The sequence below is a fragment of the Melozone crissalis genome, unplaced genomic scaffold, assembly GCF_028551555.1.
Source record: "Melozone crissalis strain CALT ecotype California unplaced genomic scaffold, PUWL_Pcris_2 ptg000027l_1, whole genome shotgun sequence".
NCBI classification, from domain to species: domain Eukaryota; kingdom Metazoa; phylum Chordata; class Aves; order Passeriformes; family Passerellidae; genus Melozone; species Melozone crissalis.
Genome location: NW_026535805.1, coordinates 71,895,992 through 71,915,807, shown reverse-complemented (window position 1 = coordinate 71,915,807; position 19,816 = coordinate 71,895,992). Strand labels below are relative to the sequence as shown.

Here is a 19,816-nt window from a genome sequence, read left to right as displayed (position 1 = left end):
TACTGTCAAGAGGAGCTGTTGGTTTGTGGCAGCATAAGCCTTGTTTTCCAATGACCATGGAAATACAGAGGGAATTGTCTCCTGGCTGCTTTCAAAGTGACAGCTTTTAGTAGAAGTATTCAGATTTAATTTAAATGTAGTATGCTGTTACAGATCAAATTAAGATCTAATCTTTTATTTCTAGTTGCTTTTGCTTTGCCAAGACTTTCTCAATTCACTGACCCAATTTTTAAAAATAAAATTATTGTGACACAACCATGATCCCAAGCCTTGGCAGTGCGCGGTTCATGTTTGGGCTTGATGATCCTAGAGGTCTTTTCCAACCTAAATGATTCCTGATTCTGTGACATGCTCACTTTATCCCCTAAGGATGATTTCAAACCACAGATGTGAAGAAGGAAAATTGCCCAAGTAACATGAATCTGAGATTAAGTCATATGGAAAACTGATCCTCTGAAATAGGCAGGGACCTTTCTACAGCATTTAGTGGGCTTTTTCAACCCTTCCTTTCATATGGGGATGAGCAGCAGTGGGAGCACTCTAATGTGATTCAGAGGCAGTGGCACGGCTGAGCCTGCACAGCTTCAATGAATCCCTCCTGGGCCACTTCATCATCCACTCCCTACACCCATCAACTCTGTCCCCACTGGCAGCGGCCAAAACTAGAATAACTCTTTGTTTATCTCCAATCTTTGATTACATTTGCAACCCCCAATAACTCATTTAGGTCACCACTGCTGCTGGCAGCACTATTTTAATTTGTATTCCTTTCTTCTGTTCTTTTGTGTTTTGTTTTTCAGAAGTACAGGGTTTGTTTAAATGTGCCATCTTTGAGCTAACATTAATCTGAGGAAGGCAAAAGGAATTTATTGCATTTTGGCTAATACTGAGGAAAGGGGAAATTGCCTACATAATGGAACAGGAGATGAAGTTTGAACTGTCATTTCTCTTGTCTCCATAGTACTGGATACACAAATATAAAATATATGATCTGCCTCCTCCTTCAAACACATCAACGTACAATTAAAACCCACAAAGCTTGACAACCTGTTGTCAAGTTGTTTAAGCAGTTGTTTCAGAATCTGACAGACAAACTTATAAACAAAACGTAGAGCACCATCGTGGGATGAGGCAGCATCATCATGTGGCTTCCTCAGTTACCTCAAAATTTGGAAAACAAAAAAGCAGAGGAATACTTTTTCTCCATGAATAAATAACAGTTTAATTACATTATAGAAATAAAATATGATATGGTAGGAATACACTGGAAATCTTACAGAAATACTATTCTGCTACTGGTAATTAAATGGTCAAAGCTACTTTTCATGACAATCTGAACAGTACTTGTGTACAAACTATTATACAGGTTGCTAATGAAAAATATTGCAACATTTGCAAGAATGTTACCAGCTCAAACAAACATCTAATGATACAATATTCTTCTAAGAGGAAGTAATAATGTTAGATTTACAGACAATAAAGAGTTATGTTCTCCACTTCGAAACACTGGAAATAAAAATCTCAGGTAATCTGATTTCTTTACCTCATATTATCACAAGAAAAAATTCTCCTTTCACTGTGAAACAGCATCCCAAGAGACCCTGTAAACAGTTTATTCAAAGGTAGTATTTGAGATGTCACAGCAACTTCAACAATTTTCCTAGTCCACAATTACAGACTTTTTAGGCCACTGCTTGTACAGATGACTTTTTTTTTTTAAAATGACTTATTTACATACATTCAGCCCAATAACAGCAGATAGAACGTGCTGTCAATCTCACAACAGACACACTAAAATTTTCATCGAAAGGCCAGTGCAAGATGTGGATAGTGATTGCACAGCACTGAGGAGATTGTATCATACAAATATACAATTAGACTGTCGAGAATCTAACTCTGCACACGTGTGACATAGATGGTCTTCTCGGTAGATACGTGACACTTGGAGTTGGTACACACACACGTAACTGCAACTAGAGGTGGTGGGTGGATGATGATGATGATGATTACGATGGTGTGGGTGGCTGTGGAACACAGTATCGTTTGGCTGTGCTATCACTAAGTGAAGGTAGCCAACTGCAAATTAGGAATACCTAAAGCTGAAGTATAAGTACAGCTTATCTCAGAACGGCAGCAGATTTTTCTAATGAAAGAATAGTTCTACTTAGTGTGCAACATGTAAGGAAATTGTTGCCAACTCTTTAATAAATGGTTCTAAGTGAACCGATGCACTTCCCAGAGCTTTAGAAAAACTCATTATGCAAATGAAGATACTGATGACAGATGATAACATTTCACAGGATGCTATTTCTTATTATATCAGTAAGCACCAAGTTAAGTGCCAAGACAGCCCCATTGTCCCATGATTTATCGTAAAATTTAGAACTTGAATGCACAACAAAATTCCACAAAGTTTGCATTTAATTCACAAGAAGACAGTTTCAAAAATGGCTCTTAAAATACCCTTAACATTTCAAATGGGCTTTCCCCCACTCCTCCAAGAGGACTGCTTTAGGATGGACTAGACCTAGACATAAGAAAGATCTTTCAGAAGGACTTGATATCCTCAGGGAATCCTCTGCAATCCACTGGTTTTGGCTGACTGCAGTGGGCCCCTTGAGCGCACAGTAGTGCCCTGTCCCATCACACAGGCAAGCTGCAGGGTAGGTGGGTGGAGGAGGTAAGTACCCCTGTCTCTTCCAGCTGTTGCTCAGCACCTCACCTGGTCCAATCTTATCTTTAAGAGATGCCATCCCTCACCAAGCCTAAACTTGGAGCCATGTGCACCCCCACAGAGCCACTGGCTGAAAGGAGCTGGGTGTTTGTTCAGCCACCTGCTCTGGCCTGCACTAAGGGAGCCAGAGACCCGGGGCTGTTGCCCCCTCTCTCTGCCTACTTAAGCACAAGGATGGGTGGCAGGGCAGTCTGGACTTGGCTCCACTTGCCCTGTGCCACAGAGGAAGTCACCCCTGCTGCAGTAAGTGCCAGGCAGCTAAAGGACTAAGCTGCATTTTCAGCTATTTTGGTAGAAATCAGACAGCAGGATGAAGAAACAGTCTGAAAAACCATAGCAGCAGTGTAGAGGATCCCAGACCTTATGACTCAGAACAGAACCACAGAATATCCATGCTGCAAAGGCTATCTGGTAGCATGTTCCTTGTGACAGTCCCAGCTGCAGAAACTGTCCCATCACGGAACAGAGTCACTATTTTCCTTCAGTAACTTCTTCCTGGTAGTGTCAAACCTTGTCAGTGGTTTCAGAGAGACACACCTCAATGCAAGCTATCAGATTTGAATGAACTCACAACTTTAAAACAAACTACAATTTATTCCTGGCTTTCTCAGTCTTCAGGAACACCATCAGCTGCAGCATTTGTCAAAGCAGGCTCATTCCATGCTCTCTACCTCTCGTTTCCCTTTATTCTCAAGTGCAACTGAAAGTTGCTTCCTCTAGCACACGGATACACGCTTCGGCATGGAACAAGATGTTCTTAATACGGTACTTTCACCAGTAATCAATTGGAAGAACTCAATTTTAGAAACAGAATTCGTGTGCAAAGCGTGCAACAAGAAATACAGTTACATTTGGTCATAGTGTCCTATCATAGCTATGCTACCATGATTCACACTAGTCAGAATACTTAAACACACACACACACACGCACACACACATAAACACACAGAGATATTTATTTATATACACACTCACACAATAAGAAAATGTCTAAGTCTGACAATATTTCCTCCTCTTTTAGTGAAGACGAGAGTTTGGCATCTCAGGCTCTGAATCTGCTTAGATCTGGGATACAGGAATGTGACACACCTCAAGAACACATTGACTGCACAGTGATAACATCGCACATTGAGTCTGACACATGCTGTCTTCAGTGGTCCAACACCAGCACATGGCTTAAAACCAGATGCCCATTAAAGGAACCAAATATCCGAACCTTTGCTTTTCAGTACTCGTGTTCAGGCAACGCCCAAGAGCTGGGCAGTAGTCTGTGCAACCAAAAATAATCCTTCTGTATAAACGCAGTGGTATTTAAAAGTCTGAACCAGTGCACTCCTTTCTCACATTCCTCCTCTATTCCTCTGTTGCTGTTAGTCTCATATGCATATGAAAGTAAAGGGTAGTTGGAAATAATTTTAGTAGAAGAACACAAAGCCTCTCCTCTAAGTCCACAGAAGACCACTAAAAGTGTAAAATTTCCAAAATGTCTCATAGGAATTCTTCAAATACAATAAGTGTTTTCAATGGGGTTTACATATCACGTTTCACGTTATTTCCACGGAATTCTACCTTATCACTTTGTTTAATCAGACAAATATCAATAACACATAATAAAACAGCACACAATTCACGGGACACGACACGTTTTACAAAACCTCTAAACTCAGCACTGCTGCTTTTGGAAAAATTCAGAAACTCCTATTACTTAGAGACATGAAATACATTTCACATTGAAATGAACAGCATGATTACAAGGCTTTTTTTTCTTATTTGATGGTATTGGTTTAGGACGTGTTACTTTTCAATTAGGTTTCACAATTCTTCTTCACACCCCCAAAGGAATGATTGCTAATCTGGTATTTTCTCTGTCCTCTTTCAGGAAAAATTATTATTCAGTAAACACCTTTTGAGAAAAACTTGTGAAAATTTAGCTAGAATCCCTAATTGTAAAACCTGATGAACCGGCTAATGGTAATGCTCTTAACACAATCATCGCTCAGTTTACAATGACAAACCAAAAAATATTACAGGAGTGTACAAACACGTTAAGCCATGGGTTTGGTTCTCTTTGTTGTTGATTTTTTAAATTTTTATTTTTTTTAAACTTAAACTCCTTTTTTTCACAACGCTAAGAAGTCTCTGACTTACAACGCTTCAGCAGTTGTGTCTGTGGAGACAGACATGGTAACTTTGGCAATCTTAACTGTGCTCTTAATGCAGCTCTCAGCAGCCCTGTGCACGTTCCCCGCGTTGTTGGCGTGTTTGTGCTGGCAGTCAGACTCCATGCTGTTATCCAGGGGCTGCGCCGTCCCTTCGCAGGTGGGGAACATGCTGCGGAAGGCATGTCGCAAGTCCTTGCTCCTCAGAGCGTAGATGATGGGATTCACTGTTGAATTCAGCAAACAGAGCATGCTACAGAAGGCAAAGATAGTCTTGATGAGCTTGTTCATTTTCCCAAAGACATCGTACACCATGATGGCGAGGAGAGGGCCCCAGCATATGATTAAAACAACTAGGATAAGGACCAAGGTTTTGGCTAACCTGATGTCCATACGAGTTTGATCAGGCCTAGTGATTTGAACCTTACCATCCTCCGTGGACTGGATGATTATGCTTTTCTGCGTGCCTCGCTGCAGCATGCGAACAGCGTGGCTGTGAGCCTTCCACAGAATGTACATGTAGGCATAGACAATGAACAACAAGAGGACGCTGGTGACCCCGATCCAGAACATCAGGTACGTCTCATCGATGAGAGGGAATATGTCCGAACAAACAGAGTTGAGCTTTTTGCAGTTCCAGCCGAGCAGAGGAAGAACGGCTATTACGATAGCGATGGTCCACATCACACAAAATGCTACGACAGCCTTTGGTCGGGTAACAATCCTTTTATAAGCTAGCGGCCTGTGTATAGAGATGTACCGGTCTATTGCCGTGAGGAAAAGGCTACCTACGGAGGCGGTGAAGGAGGCTGTAACTCCACCCAGTTTGAACAAGAAGACGTTGGGGCTATCCTTCCGGTGGAAAACATGGAAATCCACAAAACTGTAGACAAAAATCACGCTGCCCAGGAGGTCGGCCACAGCCAGGCTGCCGATGAAATGGTAGGAGGGTCTGCACCGGAGGCTTCGGGAGTGGAGGATGACGCACAGGACGAGGAGGTTCTCTAGGACTGTGAAGGTGCCCAGGGTGAGCGACAGCACGGCGATGGCCAGCTGCTGGCTGGGGTTCAGGATCATAAAACACTCCATATCCATAAAGTTCTCCCCGCACTGTATATTCTCCTCATTATCCTTAAAAGTGGACAGGGACTTGTTGTAAAACTCTGTGATGTTGACCTGCTCTGAGGGAATAATGCTCAACAGGGAATCATCTCCTCCAGTCATTTTTTCTTGGAAAGGATCACCCCTGAAGGAAGAAAGGGGGAACTTTTGGGGGTAGTACCCCATCTTGGATGCCATGTCACCTTTCATGTCTTCGTACTGGATATCGTTGGAGCCCACGTAAAGGAGATCTGTCGTGATTGTTCGGAAGGTTGTATCTGCGAGGCCATCTAGAATTGACTTCATAACCCCAGTCTTGTTGGTTTCAGAGATACTTGGGGGATGGAAAAATGCATCGGAGGAAGTCCTACATGGGGAAAAGATCAGACTTCATTAACATAAACAGGGAGACAAACTCCACGGACAACTTAGCTGAACTGTGTCAAACAAAATCAACCCTTCTCTGGTATTCAGTGCAGGTCTAACTTCGCCATTGTGGGAAATCAGGGTGGGTTAAGCACTTAGAGAGAAATCACCTAGATTTCACTAGAACTGAATTACACTAAGAAGCAACATGAAAAACAGAGGCACAGGGAATTGAGTGTTTCACAGGAAAGAAATTTTCATTTCTCATCGAAACCTTATGAGCTGCTCCACCAGAAAGATATTTTTCTCAGCTCCTGACTGCAAAGCACCTTGCAGACTAATATTCCTTGGGCTTGCTTCATTTAGATAATACCAAGAGCCACTGCAGGAGCAGCACTAAACTGAGTCACCACCTTCTTTGTTTTTCTTTCAAAAGGCACAGAGGGTTTTGAAAAACTGACAACAGAGAAGCGGTAGGGACAGAGCCATGCACTCCAGATTTCACAGTTTGCCCAGTATGCCTCCATATTCTTATTACCCTGCAATGGCAATCTCAGGCCTATTAACATCCTGAATTTGCTACTGCAAATTTATTAGCAAGGTATTAGATCAATAAATATATCGTTTCATTACACTCATATACAAAATTATTCTATTCCTTCCTTCTGCTAAGCAAACTAAGGTACTGGGATGTTCGTGCAATATGAGGGAGGCGGGTTAATCAGCTGTTACCCAGCTCTGTCCACAGTTTCAGGAAAGGTGACAGCCGTGCTATGTCACTGAGAGAATCAGTAATCTGCTCTGTACACACCAGAAGCCTCAGTCAGGACGGTTCAAGTTTGCCTAGATAAACATGGCACCAAGTTTAAGCCGCGCCCAAAATTCCAGGCAAAAGGAACCAGGAGCTACTGCTTCTGTGAGAAGCATTGTAATGTGATTTGTACCCCTGGGGACACCCTCAAAAACATTCTGTCCCCTCCAAAACTGGGGGGACCCAGCAGAAGGTCCCCAAGTAGCCAGTGGTCTCAGATCTGTCAAGTACAGCCTTTGCTCATGGATGGTGACTAGCTGTGGGGAACAACTCCTGGTCAGGGTTCCCTTGGGAGAGGACCCCATCAGCACCTGAGCATGCATCAACATATAACACAAATCTTACAGCTCTTGCTATGCTGTACTCCTTTATATTACTTTGCTGACAGAAAATGCCTTGAATATGGATTGAACATCTGCTTTAGGGCCCCCTTCCACCACCTCAATGGATGAGAGTGATCTGAATACAAATAAGAGCCAGAATCACTCTTTCTGTGTGCTACAAATATTCTACATCTGCTATGGGACATCTCGATGATTAATCAGCAACAGGAGCAAACCAAGCTTCTTCTTGCTTTTAGTGTGGAGGAAATTGTTGCGCTCAAGAAATCCTAGATGCCAGTACATAGGCTTGTACTGACCTAACCTGTTCACTTTACACAACTGACAATAAATGCTTAGAAAGGCAGCAAGAGTTTATTTAGTACAAAATCAGAGTACTGATCACCTCAACTCCTAAAGAGAAGACATGCACAGCAGGTACCACTGCTCTCTTTTCCCATGATAACTATAGCAAAGAAGAATGCCTCTCTACAACAATAGCAGTACTCAAAAATATGTGAAATCATGAGCATTTCCAAAGAAGCAGAGATCACTTGGCTGATGATATATTTATACTGCCCTTGTAGCATATGAACACCCAAGACTTTTTCCATAGCTCTTTCAAGTTTTGCCTTTTATTAAGCAGGCATGGACATTGAGTATTAAAGGGAATATATGAACTTAGACCTTCAGAAGACACTGAAACTCCAATGCTGCAAGAAAGTATGAATACAAACAACCCTTACTGGGATAGACACAACACACAAAATATACTGGCTGAGTCAGCTTTTGCAGACACAGTTTGCTCAGCAAATAACAATTATTAGACAGACTGACAGTATTAAGGAATTTAATTTTGAGGGCGTGAGCAGTGAAGGAGGGAAATGTCACTGAAGCATACATTAAAAATGAACAGCAATCATCTAATATGGAAGGTACTTTTCTGTTTTATAGCTGTTCCTAGAGAATTTGCAGATGTTACATGCTGCACAGATGACTCTGTTGACAAATCTGCTTTGGGTGAAGCCTGGCAACTTTAAGCTTGGCATTGTAACACCATTTTACAACCAGAAGTGAAGAATGTGTTATTAATTTGAAAACTACCCAAAAATATTAAATTAAAAAGTAGTTCTATAAATATGTAAAGATTGCTGTGGTATCCTCTACTATTCAAGCTTTTGACAGAAGGGAACCATTTTAATGAGTAAAGCCACAGCCCCATGTCGAGAAGATTATGTCTGAGGAAAGCTTCATAAATTGTATTCAACTGAGCACTTCTGCTAGACAGACAAACAAATTGTTATGAGGTAGCTGATCCCTGCTGGAGTCATGTCAAGTACAGACTTTCTCAGAATTAGGTGCCATGCAACCCGTATCTTTATTTGAAATACAAATGAAAGAACACGGATTCTTGTGTGCTCTTTTGAAGGTGGCAGTGAGTTATGTGACAATATCACTATGCATGCATATGCTATGCTAACAACATGGTTAATGGGATCAGGAGAGGCAAGTCTTACTTTGAATGTCAATGATTTTTTTTTTCCTCTGTATTTTTACATTGAGATTATTACAGTAATTTTCACCTTATTGTCTCTGCAAAGAGAGCTTTCTTTCAGAGTACTTGGGAGTTCATTAGTAGTGTAGTTTAGGCTTTGGGGGATGCTGCTAACATTAATTTTGGTTTTGTTTGCTGCTGGGAATATCCTAATTGGAAATTTCTAGCAGTATGTGTGCATGCACCTATTCAAGCTGCAGTTGATTTTTATTAAAGTTGCAGTAAAACAACCATTTGCCTGATCTGGAATTACACTTTACAGGAAATTCATTTATTTTAATTTAGATACTAGTTTATCCCAGTATAAGCTCACTACTAAAATGCACTGAAGAGATCAGTGATGTTTTCCATTGCTGTCTGGCGAAAACAAGACTGGATCTCTGGCACTGCAGATATCAGGACACAGGTGCTGCACCATTTGACATAGAAAGAAAAGACAGTGACAGAAGCAATGCCAGTGTCACACACATTTTGGCTCTGAGCATTTCTGTCCAAACCTGGAGTGGTGAGCAGGCAGCACCCGTGAAAGCAGACACCCCACCCCATGCAGCCACACTGCTCTTTGCAGCTGGCTTCAACGCAATCCAAACCCGTTGTGCCCAAGAGCCACTACCATCTCCACAGGAAATATTCCAGGAGTCCCTCTGGCTTCTCAGAGCTTCCACAGGGAAGAAGTGTCCTCCACACAGGTTCATCCTCTCTCCCTGGGTCTGGAGTGACAGCTGTGTGCTGCAGAAAGCTCCCCTCATGGGCAGACTAGCAGTAAGGGAGAGCCTCCCTGTTCTGCCAAGAACTCTCCTGCCCTGCCAGAATCCACTCTTCCAACTTTGAGTTTTTAAAGCTCTCAGCTTCATTCCTTTCATAAATGAGCTCAACCACCTCACTCATTTTAAAAGAGCTTTTAAAAGGACTGAAACATTGATTAAATATGAAGGAGAGGCTGCACCAACACTGGCACTCAAAATGTTTCGCGTACTTCCACAACTGCATGCAATTCACAGCAAGTACTGAATTATGATTGCAGATAAGAATTAAACAACAGAGAAAAACTTCAAGGATCTTTCATCTTGAAGACCAGAGCAGAACAATCGTAGCTGAGCACCATTTCAGACCGTTCTCCCATCAGCCGGCAGATGTTGATGGGCACTGCCAGCCCAGCTGTGCGAAGTGACCGCCACTAGGTGGAGTGGCTTTGACAAACTCCCGGCTGAGCGGTCTGCAGCGACAGCGTCCAACTTCCTTCGGCCCTTTTTCCCTGCCTACTTCACCAGGGATCAAACACACGAGGTGTTAAACATCACCTGAAGGTTGGAGACACAATTTCGTAAGGCTCTGCCTTCAAAGCGAAAGAATTAGTGAAGAATTGAAGGGGCACGCCTTACTAGTGCCCTCCATTGTGTGGTTACATATAGCGCTAAAAGATGCTTGGATATCAGAATGCAAATACACTTCAGGCAAAATAAAAAATATATAGTACATAAGAGGCTGGTAACTCATCATGAAGGACAACAGGGGGAATTATACCTCCTTTGGACTTCTTGTTTGTTCACAAGACCAGTTCACTTGAACATGAACATGACTTCATTAAAATGCTATTACCCATCTTCTCCTACTGTATTCAGGAGAGCTGGAAAGTTTTTATCATTGTCTACAAAAAGAGCTGAATTTGTTACAATTTTCAAAACAGGATGATTGATAAAGCAATTTTAATAGCCTGAATAGAAGGAGTGAGTATTTATTCTCTTCCTCAGAATTATGAGCAATACAATGATGATACTGATAGATGCAAAAATGTTGACATTGCAAGAAAAGGAATCAAAACAAGAAAGGGGAATCCACAATCAAAGCTTTTTGGCTTCCATTTTAGAAAATATTTTGATCTCCATGTCTATACATTTCTTCAATGATAATCATAGTTAATTAAGAACAGGCTAAAGGACAAGTAGGAAGAACTCAATCAATTTCTGAATGCATAAAAATATACAAATGCACTCTCCTTGTTTATACCTTATAATGTTCTAAGTCATTCAGAGAAGAGCATTATCTTCTGATAAGTTTGCAGAGCGCCCAATAAGTGGGAGTCCTCCCAAACTGGGTCCACAAAGTACTACCACAGGAGAAACAGCAATAATTTAAACTCATATGCAGTCAGCTGTAAAACTGCGAGAGAAATGAGATCTACCATGGTAACTGTTGGCCTCTAGAATTAGAACTGTCCTATAAAATGAAAATTTATATGGCTAATAATTACCTTATCCCATATGGTGATGGACAATACAGCTTCGAGGACAGAACAAGGTTTCCAAGCCTTAGAGAAAGAAATGTGCAGACTAAGAAATGGCACTCTCAGACTCAGTAACACCAAGCAAGGAAAAAACACATGCTGAGAAGAATGCGAAGGCAATGCTACCCCTATCCTATTTACTGGTTTACTACTCCATCTCCAAAACTGTGCTACTCCTAGCTAAAAATGGCAAATATGCTGTCACTCCTAATTCAGGAAAACTTGCATTCATTTCAGTCAGAATTTTCTCTGTGTGAGGGATCGGGAAGGAGCACAGACACTAGGAGAGGAGCAAATTAGCGATGTTATCTTCTAGATACAGCAAGGCACTATCAGCTATGGGGTAAACTAGGGCATGCAAGTAATGAACCCAATTTTGTTCTTATGTAACATGATCATATCTTTGGCAAGCTGAACCTTAATTAGCAAGAAGGCACATGTACATGGTTATTTGTGTTAATTAACATACCGTTTGCACACTAGCAGGATAAGGGCTGGACTGTTCCAATTTGTGGGCAAATAGCTCCTATGTGACACCCCCCAGCATCCAGCAGCTGACAACCTGAAAAAAAACAAAACAAGGGGGAAAACAGGGTGTTAATCAGTGATGGACAATACTTTTAAAGGAACAGTATAATTTCCTCCGTCCAAAGTTGGCAAGATGTGTGTACCAGTTTCAGCACAGGTGATTTGCAGGTACAGAGAAAAGGAGGCTGCACCTTACATCCCAAACAGCCAGAGCATATACATGTGTCTAATATCAGAGGTTCAAAAAGCAAGGCTGAAGTCCTGCTCCTTCTGGTATGGGGGAAGGACCAAAACTTTGCTCTCTGTGAGCCAGGTGAGCGTGCTGGCAACCTCTACATCCTGCTGCCCATCTCTGAACTGCTCGAGTTGTTCCATGTTGGATTGAGAGCTAAACATCCAGAAATAAAGACACCAAGTGATATTCCAAGAGGCAGGGTGCATGCCTGACGAGAAGCTTAGCTTGAAGCCCTTCCTCTGAATTAAGCAAACCAAGGGTGCACCTCCTGCATCCCACAGAGATGCAGAGGAGGAAGTGTGGGGGCAGCTGCCCTGTCTGTCTGTGAAAAATCTCTAGAACTCCTGAGGTCACCCAAAACTCCTCAGCTTGTAAAACACAACCCCTTATACAACACATTTCCCACCAAGTTATAGACAAGATGAAGTATTGAAGTCACAAACCAGCCAAGGGGACCATCAGGGTAATATTAACAGGAAACTAGAGCTACCTGCTCTGCCCAGCTTTTGGGAAAAGGGATGGAAGGCAGAGGTGGCTATTGTAAAATTGTAGATTTAAAGACCTTTCACAGTTTACTTCATATTGTCTTAATTTCATCTAAAGATAGAATTTTGAAAGACGATGAGGAATCTTGCTGAAGTATGAAAGACTCAGATGAAAGGAAACAGTGAAGCAATCATGACCTTGTTACTTGCTTAAAATCAGAGTTTAAGGACTGGTTTCCCAATAAAGGACTTTCTATTCTTCTTTTCCAATGAAGAAGAATGGACAGATAATATGAAAAGTTTGATACAATACCGTGGTACTTAAAGAAAATGGAAGAGAACTGGAATGGAAACTGGTTAATTTTGAACTCTCAAAGTTTATCACAAAAGAGTTCATCTCGGATTTTAAAATTCCGACAGAAATCCTCTCATTTCCAGCCTTTTCTCTATCCATTCTCTAATGCCAAAAGGTGCAGGCACTTATTGCTGAGCAGAATTGACATAAATGTTAAATGGAGAAAGAGTAGCCCAGCCAGGTGCAAAAGAGATAAGGGGTTAACACTCAGTCTCCTGGAAGTACCTAGAAGAAATGGCAGCTTAGTACACGTGTAGTTTAAGGGAGAGAAGTAATTTGAAACAACAGAGCAGGACATAAAAGACCAGTCTCCATTGGATGCGAAATGCTAAAGATCTCCAGAAGAATGTAATGTCTAGAAGATCAAACTGGAGGAAAACCACATTTATTAGGAAGAAAAGAGAGAGAGAGGGAGAGAACCACTCCTAGAAAATAGTTTCCATCCAATGACCAGAACAGAACACAGAAGGTCACAAATTTGTTGCAGCAGAAGATATTAAAGAACTTTATTAAAAGAGTAAGGTTTAGAGACTGAAAAATAGCAAAAACATCAGGCTCCAGGGAGAATTCTCATAAACTGCACAGAGTATATGTCTGCCTTCTCATCCCCCCTCAACAAACTGGCTGTAACAAGTTTTAATTAAAGAAATCATGAGATAGCAAGGAGATGCCGAGAGCAATGGTAACGGGGTTTAAGTTATTGGTGTGGTAAGGATTGCTAGGAGAGAGGAAAGATAACTACTGTCCTTATACTGGGAATAAGACATCTCCAGGCAAGACAGGAGCAAAGTGGAGAAAGGTAAGAAAGGGAGACCCAAGTGGAAGTGCCTCAGTGAGGCAGCGATACAGATTTTAGAGAAAGGGAAGAATTGCCTTTGTGATGGGCTGGAGGAAAGCAGATTTTAAGAGAAAGAGAAGAATTGCCTTTGTGATGGGCTGGAGGAAAGCAGATCAGGTGGAGAAGAAAATTCACGAGAGAAAACCTCCCTCCTCTTCTGATCTGTGCGAACTTCATAGACACCTCTGTAAGCTGGAAGATAAAGCTAGTGGGATTTTTCAGATCTCACCATAAAGAAAGAACAGATCCACTGCTCACTCTGCAGGCAATGACTTGCTCTTTTGAAAGTCCATTTCTGATCTGTATTCAAATGATGAAGAAAGATGCAAAGGGCTCTGAGAAGCCATCCTTGGTAAGGTCAGAGAAAAGGACAGCATTGTACACGCTGACAGTTGAGACCAGGCTGGGGACACTCAGGAGAGGTTAGCTGAGCAAATTTGGCCAGGGACATTAACAAAAAACAAACTGCTTAAGGAAAATGACATACAGGATGTGGACTTCAAAGGTGGAAAGGAAGAGAGTGCTCAAATGGAGCCACTGAGTGACCCATACGATGGAAAAACACGCCAAAAAAAAAGAAAAAAGAGGTTCAGAGTCAATGACAAATGTTAGTGCACAGAAGGCCAGCAACACATTGCAAAGCAACATCCCTTCTAACTCAGTCTTCAAGAGTCTGCCTCTCCTGCAGACTTTTTTTAGGCCATCAAGTACTGGCAATGCTCAGAAGCTAGGACAAAAAGGCTTTTGGCAACTGCCATGTCCCGTGCCACCAGCATTAGCAAAGGACAAAAATACACACTCCCAATTAAAAAATGAATACCATTTTTTCATTTCTGGAGATATCTGGCCTTTCCTAAGATTTAAACAAGCTCAGATAACTGTCTTCATAGTTACATTCACAATATCACGATATTCAAATATACTGCCTTCACACACACAAATAACTTGTGAAATTATTTGCCAGCATATTAAGCCACTACGCCAGATTGCTTGGCAATGGTGTATGTCTTTGAAATATGCAGATGCTTTTCTTTTTTTAAAAAAAAGGAGAGAGGGAGGGAAGAGGAGAAGTGAAAAAGAATTACAGTAGAATTTGATATCCAAGAAGCAGAACAACAAATTGTGGAGAGACTCCAACCAATATTACATCAGACTTGGAAAAATAGCTAAAATATACTGAGGGATGAGTTATGACTTTATATATATAGGTATGCTTCTATGCATAAACTTACAAATAGACATAAACAAAAAAATCACATGCCTAGAGGAAGAACTGAAGTCTTACAAACCCTGCAGTATGTCATGCATAAACCTAAATTTCAAGTGCTAGAGTACACGCAGACAAGTGTAGGTACTAAAAATATAGGCAAGATGATTGCTGAACATCCTTCTGAATCCCCTTATACACAGCCTTTTTGGCTAAAAGCAAGAATCTAAATATAATATATCTATCACTGAGATCCTGCAAAAGTTATTTTGCATGTATGTATACATATGTCACCTAACATCCCAGGCATGTACATAGTCTGGACTTCAGAGCTGCATTCCTTAAAACAGAGGCACAACTGACTAAGAGCAGCGATTTCTGAGAGCATGTTTCACATCCTCAGGAGAACAGGAAGGTGGGAGCCCCCCAAGATCCTAAACATAAACTTTGAAATGTTTATTAAAATGCAGAAAGATGGAAACTACTCCAGCGAGGGCTGAAAGGGAATTGACAGTACAGACCTGCTTCTGCTCAGTACTTTGTAGTGAGTAAACACATCTTTTTCAAGAATACATAATTGCCATAAAAGAGGTTAACAAAGGATGAGGCACTATTTGATGCCATCTAGCCTCAATCTACACAAACAATGCAACATCTGAATTGTAGAGAACATCCACTTTCACCAACAGTCCAGCCAAGGTATAAGAAGTGAACATCACAATTGTCATACACTGTAATGAAATACCTATTTTGTCTGTAATTTGGATGTGGTCAGTTTCACCAAGAAAGGATGTTCCTACTGAAGAGAAGCAGAACCAAGCTTGGGGTGTGCACCACCATAATGCCCCTGCATGAGGCACAAATGGCAGAATAAAATGTGCTCCGACCTTATGTTGCAAACCCAATCATTTTTCATGGGCAACAATGGTACCTTCGGGAAAAAGGGGGGAAAAAAGTTCTTTCTAACAAGAAATTGATTTATAAGTCCTTACAGCCATTTCAAAAGGACAGGTCATAGCTGGTTTCAGCAGTCATTAACAAAGCCACACACTTTCAAAGGTGTGAGTTTGGGGGGGAATCCTTATCCCACCAACAGTGGTGGGATGTGCACTTTTGGCAGCAGTACAGTGTCAGTCTAGAAATGGAGACATACAGAGCAGCACTGAGAAGACAGGTTGTCACATTTTTAACTTTGCATTAGTAACAAATGCTCTTGCTGTCTATTCTAGCACATTTGCAAGCTTGCTTTTAGGTGCAAGGGACTTGCATGCATTTCCACTGTAGATAAGAAAACAAGAGCAGCCTTGTTATGATTAAAAGGGTCTATTTCCCTCTGCCTTCTGTCTTGTGTGTCCATCTGCATAGCTGCTTTGAACTTGGCCAAATCCCAGTGTTAGGGTCGCCCACAGAATGAATTTTAAACCATCACCAGACTGCGAATTTGCTGCTAGAGAAGAGAAAAATCTCCACATTCTCACCTAAATGGTCAATGAGTGGTTTTGTAGAACATTCATCATGTTACATAGCCTAAACTATTTCAGAAATTGCAGCAAAAAAATAATTTACTGTTTCATGAGGACTGTCAAATAAAGACAAAATAGACATCTGGAAAGAAATTAATAACAATCACCATTGAGAAAAATGAATTCTGCAGATGCCTAGGTAGGTCGCTAGATAGGTCACAAAGTTTGCATTTGAGAAGTTACAGTAATTTCTCTTTGAACTAGGCAGAATTAGAGAAACTAGGAGAGCAGAAGACAGTGCATGAGACCTGCAGCATCAAGAATGGCAATGTATTTATAAAAATCTTGGGCAATACTAAATTAATACATGAGTTTTGATTCTTAGTCTCCTCACCTACCTCACCTCAACTCAATAAAAAATGTCAGCTCTCCCTCTCTAGTGTGTAGCATTTTCAGCATCAAAATTCCCAGTGGGATGCAAGCATTTAGAGACAGCCACATTAAAGGCTGAAAGTCAAAAATGGCTTCAAAAAGAAAAAAATAAAGTTATTTCTTTCTAAACTTCTGCTGCCCAATCAAAAACTTGTAATAGGGGAAGTTAAAGAGAGGTTTGCACTGGCTAGGACCTGTCAGTCCTTCAACAGAGCATGAAAGCCTTTAACGGGGTCCTTTATGCAACTGAGCTCACATCATTCATCAAAGAACAACAGCCAGGATCAAAGGCATCCACCGGCTCATCCTCGCAATACTGTAACCTGCTTCCACCTTCACCTTGAGTTTTATAGGTATTTTGATTCCATTCCTGTGTGTTTAGGTACCACAGACTGGTCAACAAGCTAAATTCTCGGCAAATAAGTCAATTTCTTTACCTAGTCAACTTTTTTTTTTCCCATTTCTGGCAATAGGTGCCTGCTGGCTCAGTCAAACAATTATTTGTTTTTATGATTTCTGCTTTAAAATGGTTTTATTCAAATGGTTCTGCCTCTTATTCCAACGACCAACAGATAATAAAGCAAAGCTGTTACTCGTTGCTACAAAACTAATTTTAACCTCAAGCAAATCAGGAATTACACATTCATCTTCTGAACTGTTTAAAGATGTTACGTGCATTTCTTTTATGACTGATTTAATAAACTCTGCCTGCATAATAAATATTCCTACTATAGTCACAGGGTGTTTTTCTCTTCTTGAGAAGGAAAAACACGTGCTGGTGGCTGATATGAGGTGTAACACAAAAATAATTAAGCACAGCCAAGTAATTTTAGCAATGCTGTACATTTTGTTATTAAACATCATATTTAGTAGCGCTCTGATTCCTCGCCTTAACAGCAATGCCACCGCCAGCAGAGAATGCCATATTCCTTTAAGAAAGGGTGAACAATAACAATGAAAACAACATGATGCATCTAAGAAAAAAGGAAAAAAAATTACTACACCTTTAGCTGGTTAAAAAAGCTACACTGTTTTTGTTTGTTTTTTTTTTTTAAACCCTAGTAGAGACTCAGGGGGAATTTTGTTATCTGGCTGTATGTCATATATGAGCCTTTATCTTCTGAAAGAAAAAAAAAAAAAAAACATGTGCCGAAACTCTTAATGTTATAATTTGCTGCCATAGAGAAAATAACAGTGATAACAATTTTAGAGAAAGAAGGAAAACTATGGACTTCATCTTCTGACACCATTTTACTTAATCAAACTGCAATCACAGTAATGAGCTCTCTCCTACCAAAGGCTCGGTACATACCTCATCCAGGGGTATTCTCAATGGAGATTTGCAGACGTCTTTGAGACAAAAAGATGCCCATTTGAAATAAGCCCATCTGGTTACTCAAAATTATTTCTCAACAGATGAAGATTTCACATGACAAACGCTGCGTGAAGTTTAAAAGGCTCACTCTTTTTCAGCTCCTTCCCCCCCAGACTTCCAAATTTCAGACAAAAACAAACCAAGCAACCAACCAACAAACCCTACTGATATTCTGAGGGTGCTGAACGACTAAGTGACATTTTTTAACGGAACATCACTGCGCGCAAAATTGCGAACCGCATTTTATTTCGGTCACAGCCTCACAGACAGAGTTTTGAGAGGAAAAGTGCACAGGAAAGCCGGGCTGAACGCTACCCGCTGTAAATCACCAGTGGGTCAGGACAAGAGGAAAAACCTCCGGTGTCAGATAAGGTCCTGTGGGAGCCCGGGAGGCTACCGGCTCCGCGCACAGAAGAATAGACGCGTGTTAACCATAACGCCACCAGCCGCCCGCACCCCGCCCGCTGCCGGGCTCCCCTCGGCCGCCGGGTCCCGCTCCTCCGGCCGGGCTCGCGGAGCCACACTGCGCTCCCGGGACCGCCGGCTGGTCCCGGGTGCCCCCGGGCTACTCCAACTCGCCCGAGGCGGCGGCGCGGGGCCGTGCCCGGGGCACAGGCGAGACCCGCGCGGTCCCCGGCCCCGCCGCAGCGTGGGTCGCGCTCGCCGCGGGACGCAGCGGCGGATCGCGGGGAGGGATGCTCCGCAGGCAGCCGCCTCCCCTCCGCCCGTCGGGGCAGGCGGTGTCATTCCCCGAAAAACCCCCTCCCACCCACGCCGCCAACAAACTTTGAGGACGAAGGGTCCCCGGCCCCCGACCGGGGGGCACCCGCCGCCCTCCCCTGCCCCCCCGCCGCCCGCGCCGTCCTTACCCTCCGCACGGCACCGGCCGCGTTCCCCGCCCGCTCCGGCCGCGCCGACCCCCGGCAGGGAGCAGGAGCGCCGCCCCACCCGGGCACCCCGGCACTGGGGAGCGCCGAGGAGGCGGTGCCGGTGAGGGGAAGGAGGAGGTGGGAGACTTCTCCCCCCGGCTGCCTCCCCTTCTTCGCTTCCCTCCCCTCGGCGCCTCCTCTCCGACCACCGCCGCCCTCGCCCGCCCGGCTCAGGCGGCACGCCGGGCTCCGCCGCCCTGCCGCCGCCGCCGCTCCATGTGCCGCCCGCCCGCCCCCTCCTCCGCCGCCTCCGCCCGCCGCCGCCTCGGCGCGGGGAGGCAGCGCGGGAGCCGCCGGGCGCCCGGCGTGGCTCCGGCACACGCCGCCGCTGCGTCCCCCCCGCCTTCCGCCCCGCTCCGGTCCCATTTATGAAGCCCGGCGCCCATCACGTGTCAGTGTGTGCCTTTTGTCCCGGCCCTGGCAGCACCGGGGCGGACGGGCGGCGCTGGCCAAAGTTCGCCCCGGGGGAGGGACATGGGAACACCGGGGAGCACCGCGGGGGCGGGCGGCGGAGAGCGACTCCGTTCCGGGCCGCGCCCCACCCCGCGCCCCGCCGGCCGTGGGCGCTGCCCGGCCGTGAGCCCCGTCCTGCCGGCGCTCCGCCGCCTGCCCCCCGGCCGGGCGCGGGGAGCGGGCCCG

At 43.4% G+C, this 19,816-nt stretch overlaps 1 protein-coding gene across 4 annotated transcripts; it reads right to left on the bottom strand.

Annotated features, from left to right (window-relative positions):
* Positions 1–1,206: 1,206 nt before the first annotated feature.
* On the bottom strand, positions 1,207–19,298 carry CNR1 (cannabinoid receptor 1). 4 transcript variants are annotated; one of them, XM_054279135.1, is made up of 4 exons: positions 19,118–19,298; positions 11,800–11,892; positions 11,298–11,354; positions 1,207–6,361 (listed from the first exon to the last, which is right to left on the bottom strand). In XM_054279135.1, the coding sequence occupies exon 4, from the start codon at positions 6,298–6,300 to the stop codon at positions 4,879–4,881; it is 1,422 nt and encodes a 473-aa protein (XP_054135110.1). In that variant the 5' UTR covers positions 6,301–6,361; positions 11,298–11,354; positions 11,800–11,892; positions 19,118–19,298; the 3' UTR covers positions 1,207–4,878. The 4 variants fall into 4 exon arrangements, with proteins under 4 accessions (XP_054135110.1, XP_054135107.1, XP_054135108.1 ...); XM_054279132.1 differs by lacking the exon at positions 19,118–19,298 and adding an exon at positions 18,186–18,691; XM_054279133.1 differs by lacking the exons at positions 11,298–11,354; positions 19,118–19,298 and adding an exon at positions 18,186–18,691.
* Between the last annotated feature and the right edge of the window lie 518 nt (positions 19,299–19,816).

Coding starts and splice junctions, on each gene's coding strand:
- CNR1 (XM_054279132.1), bottom strand. Junction 11,355..11,799: donor ATCCTGCTAGTGTGCAAACG/GTATGTTAATTA, acceptor TCTTTCTCTAAG/GCTTGGAAACCTTGTTCTGT. Junction 6,362..11,297: donor CCATCACCATATGGGATAAG/GTAATTATTAGC, acceptor TTCCCCATGTAG/GACTTCCTCCGATGCATTTT.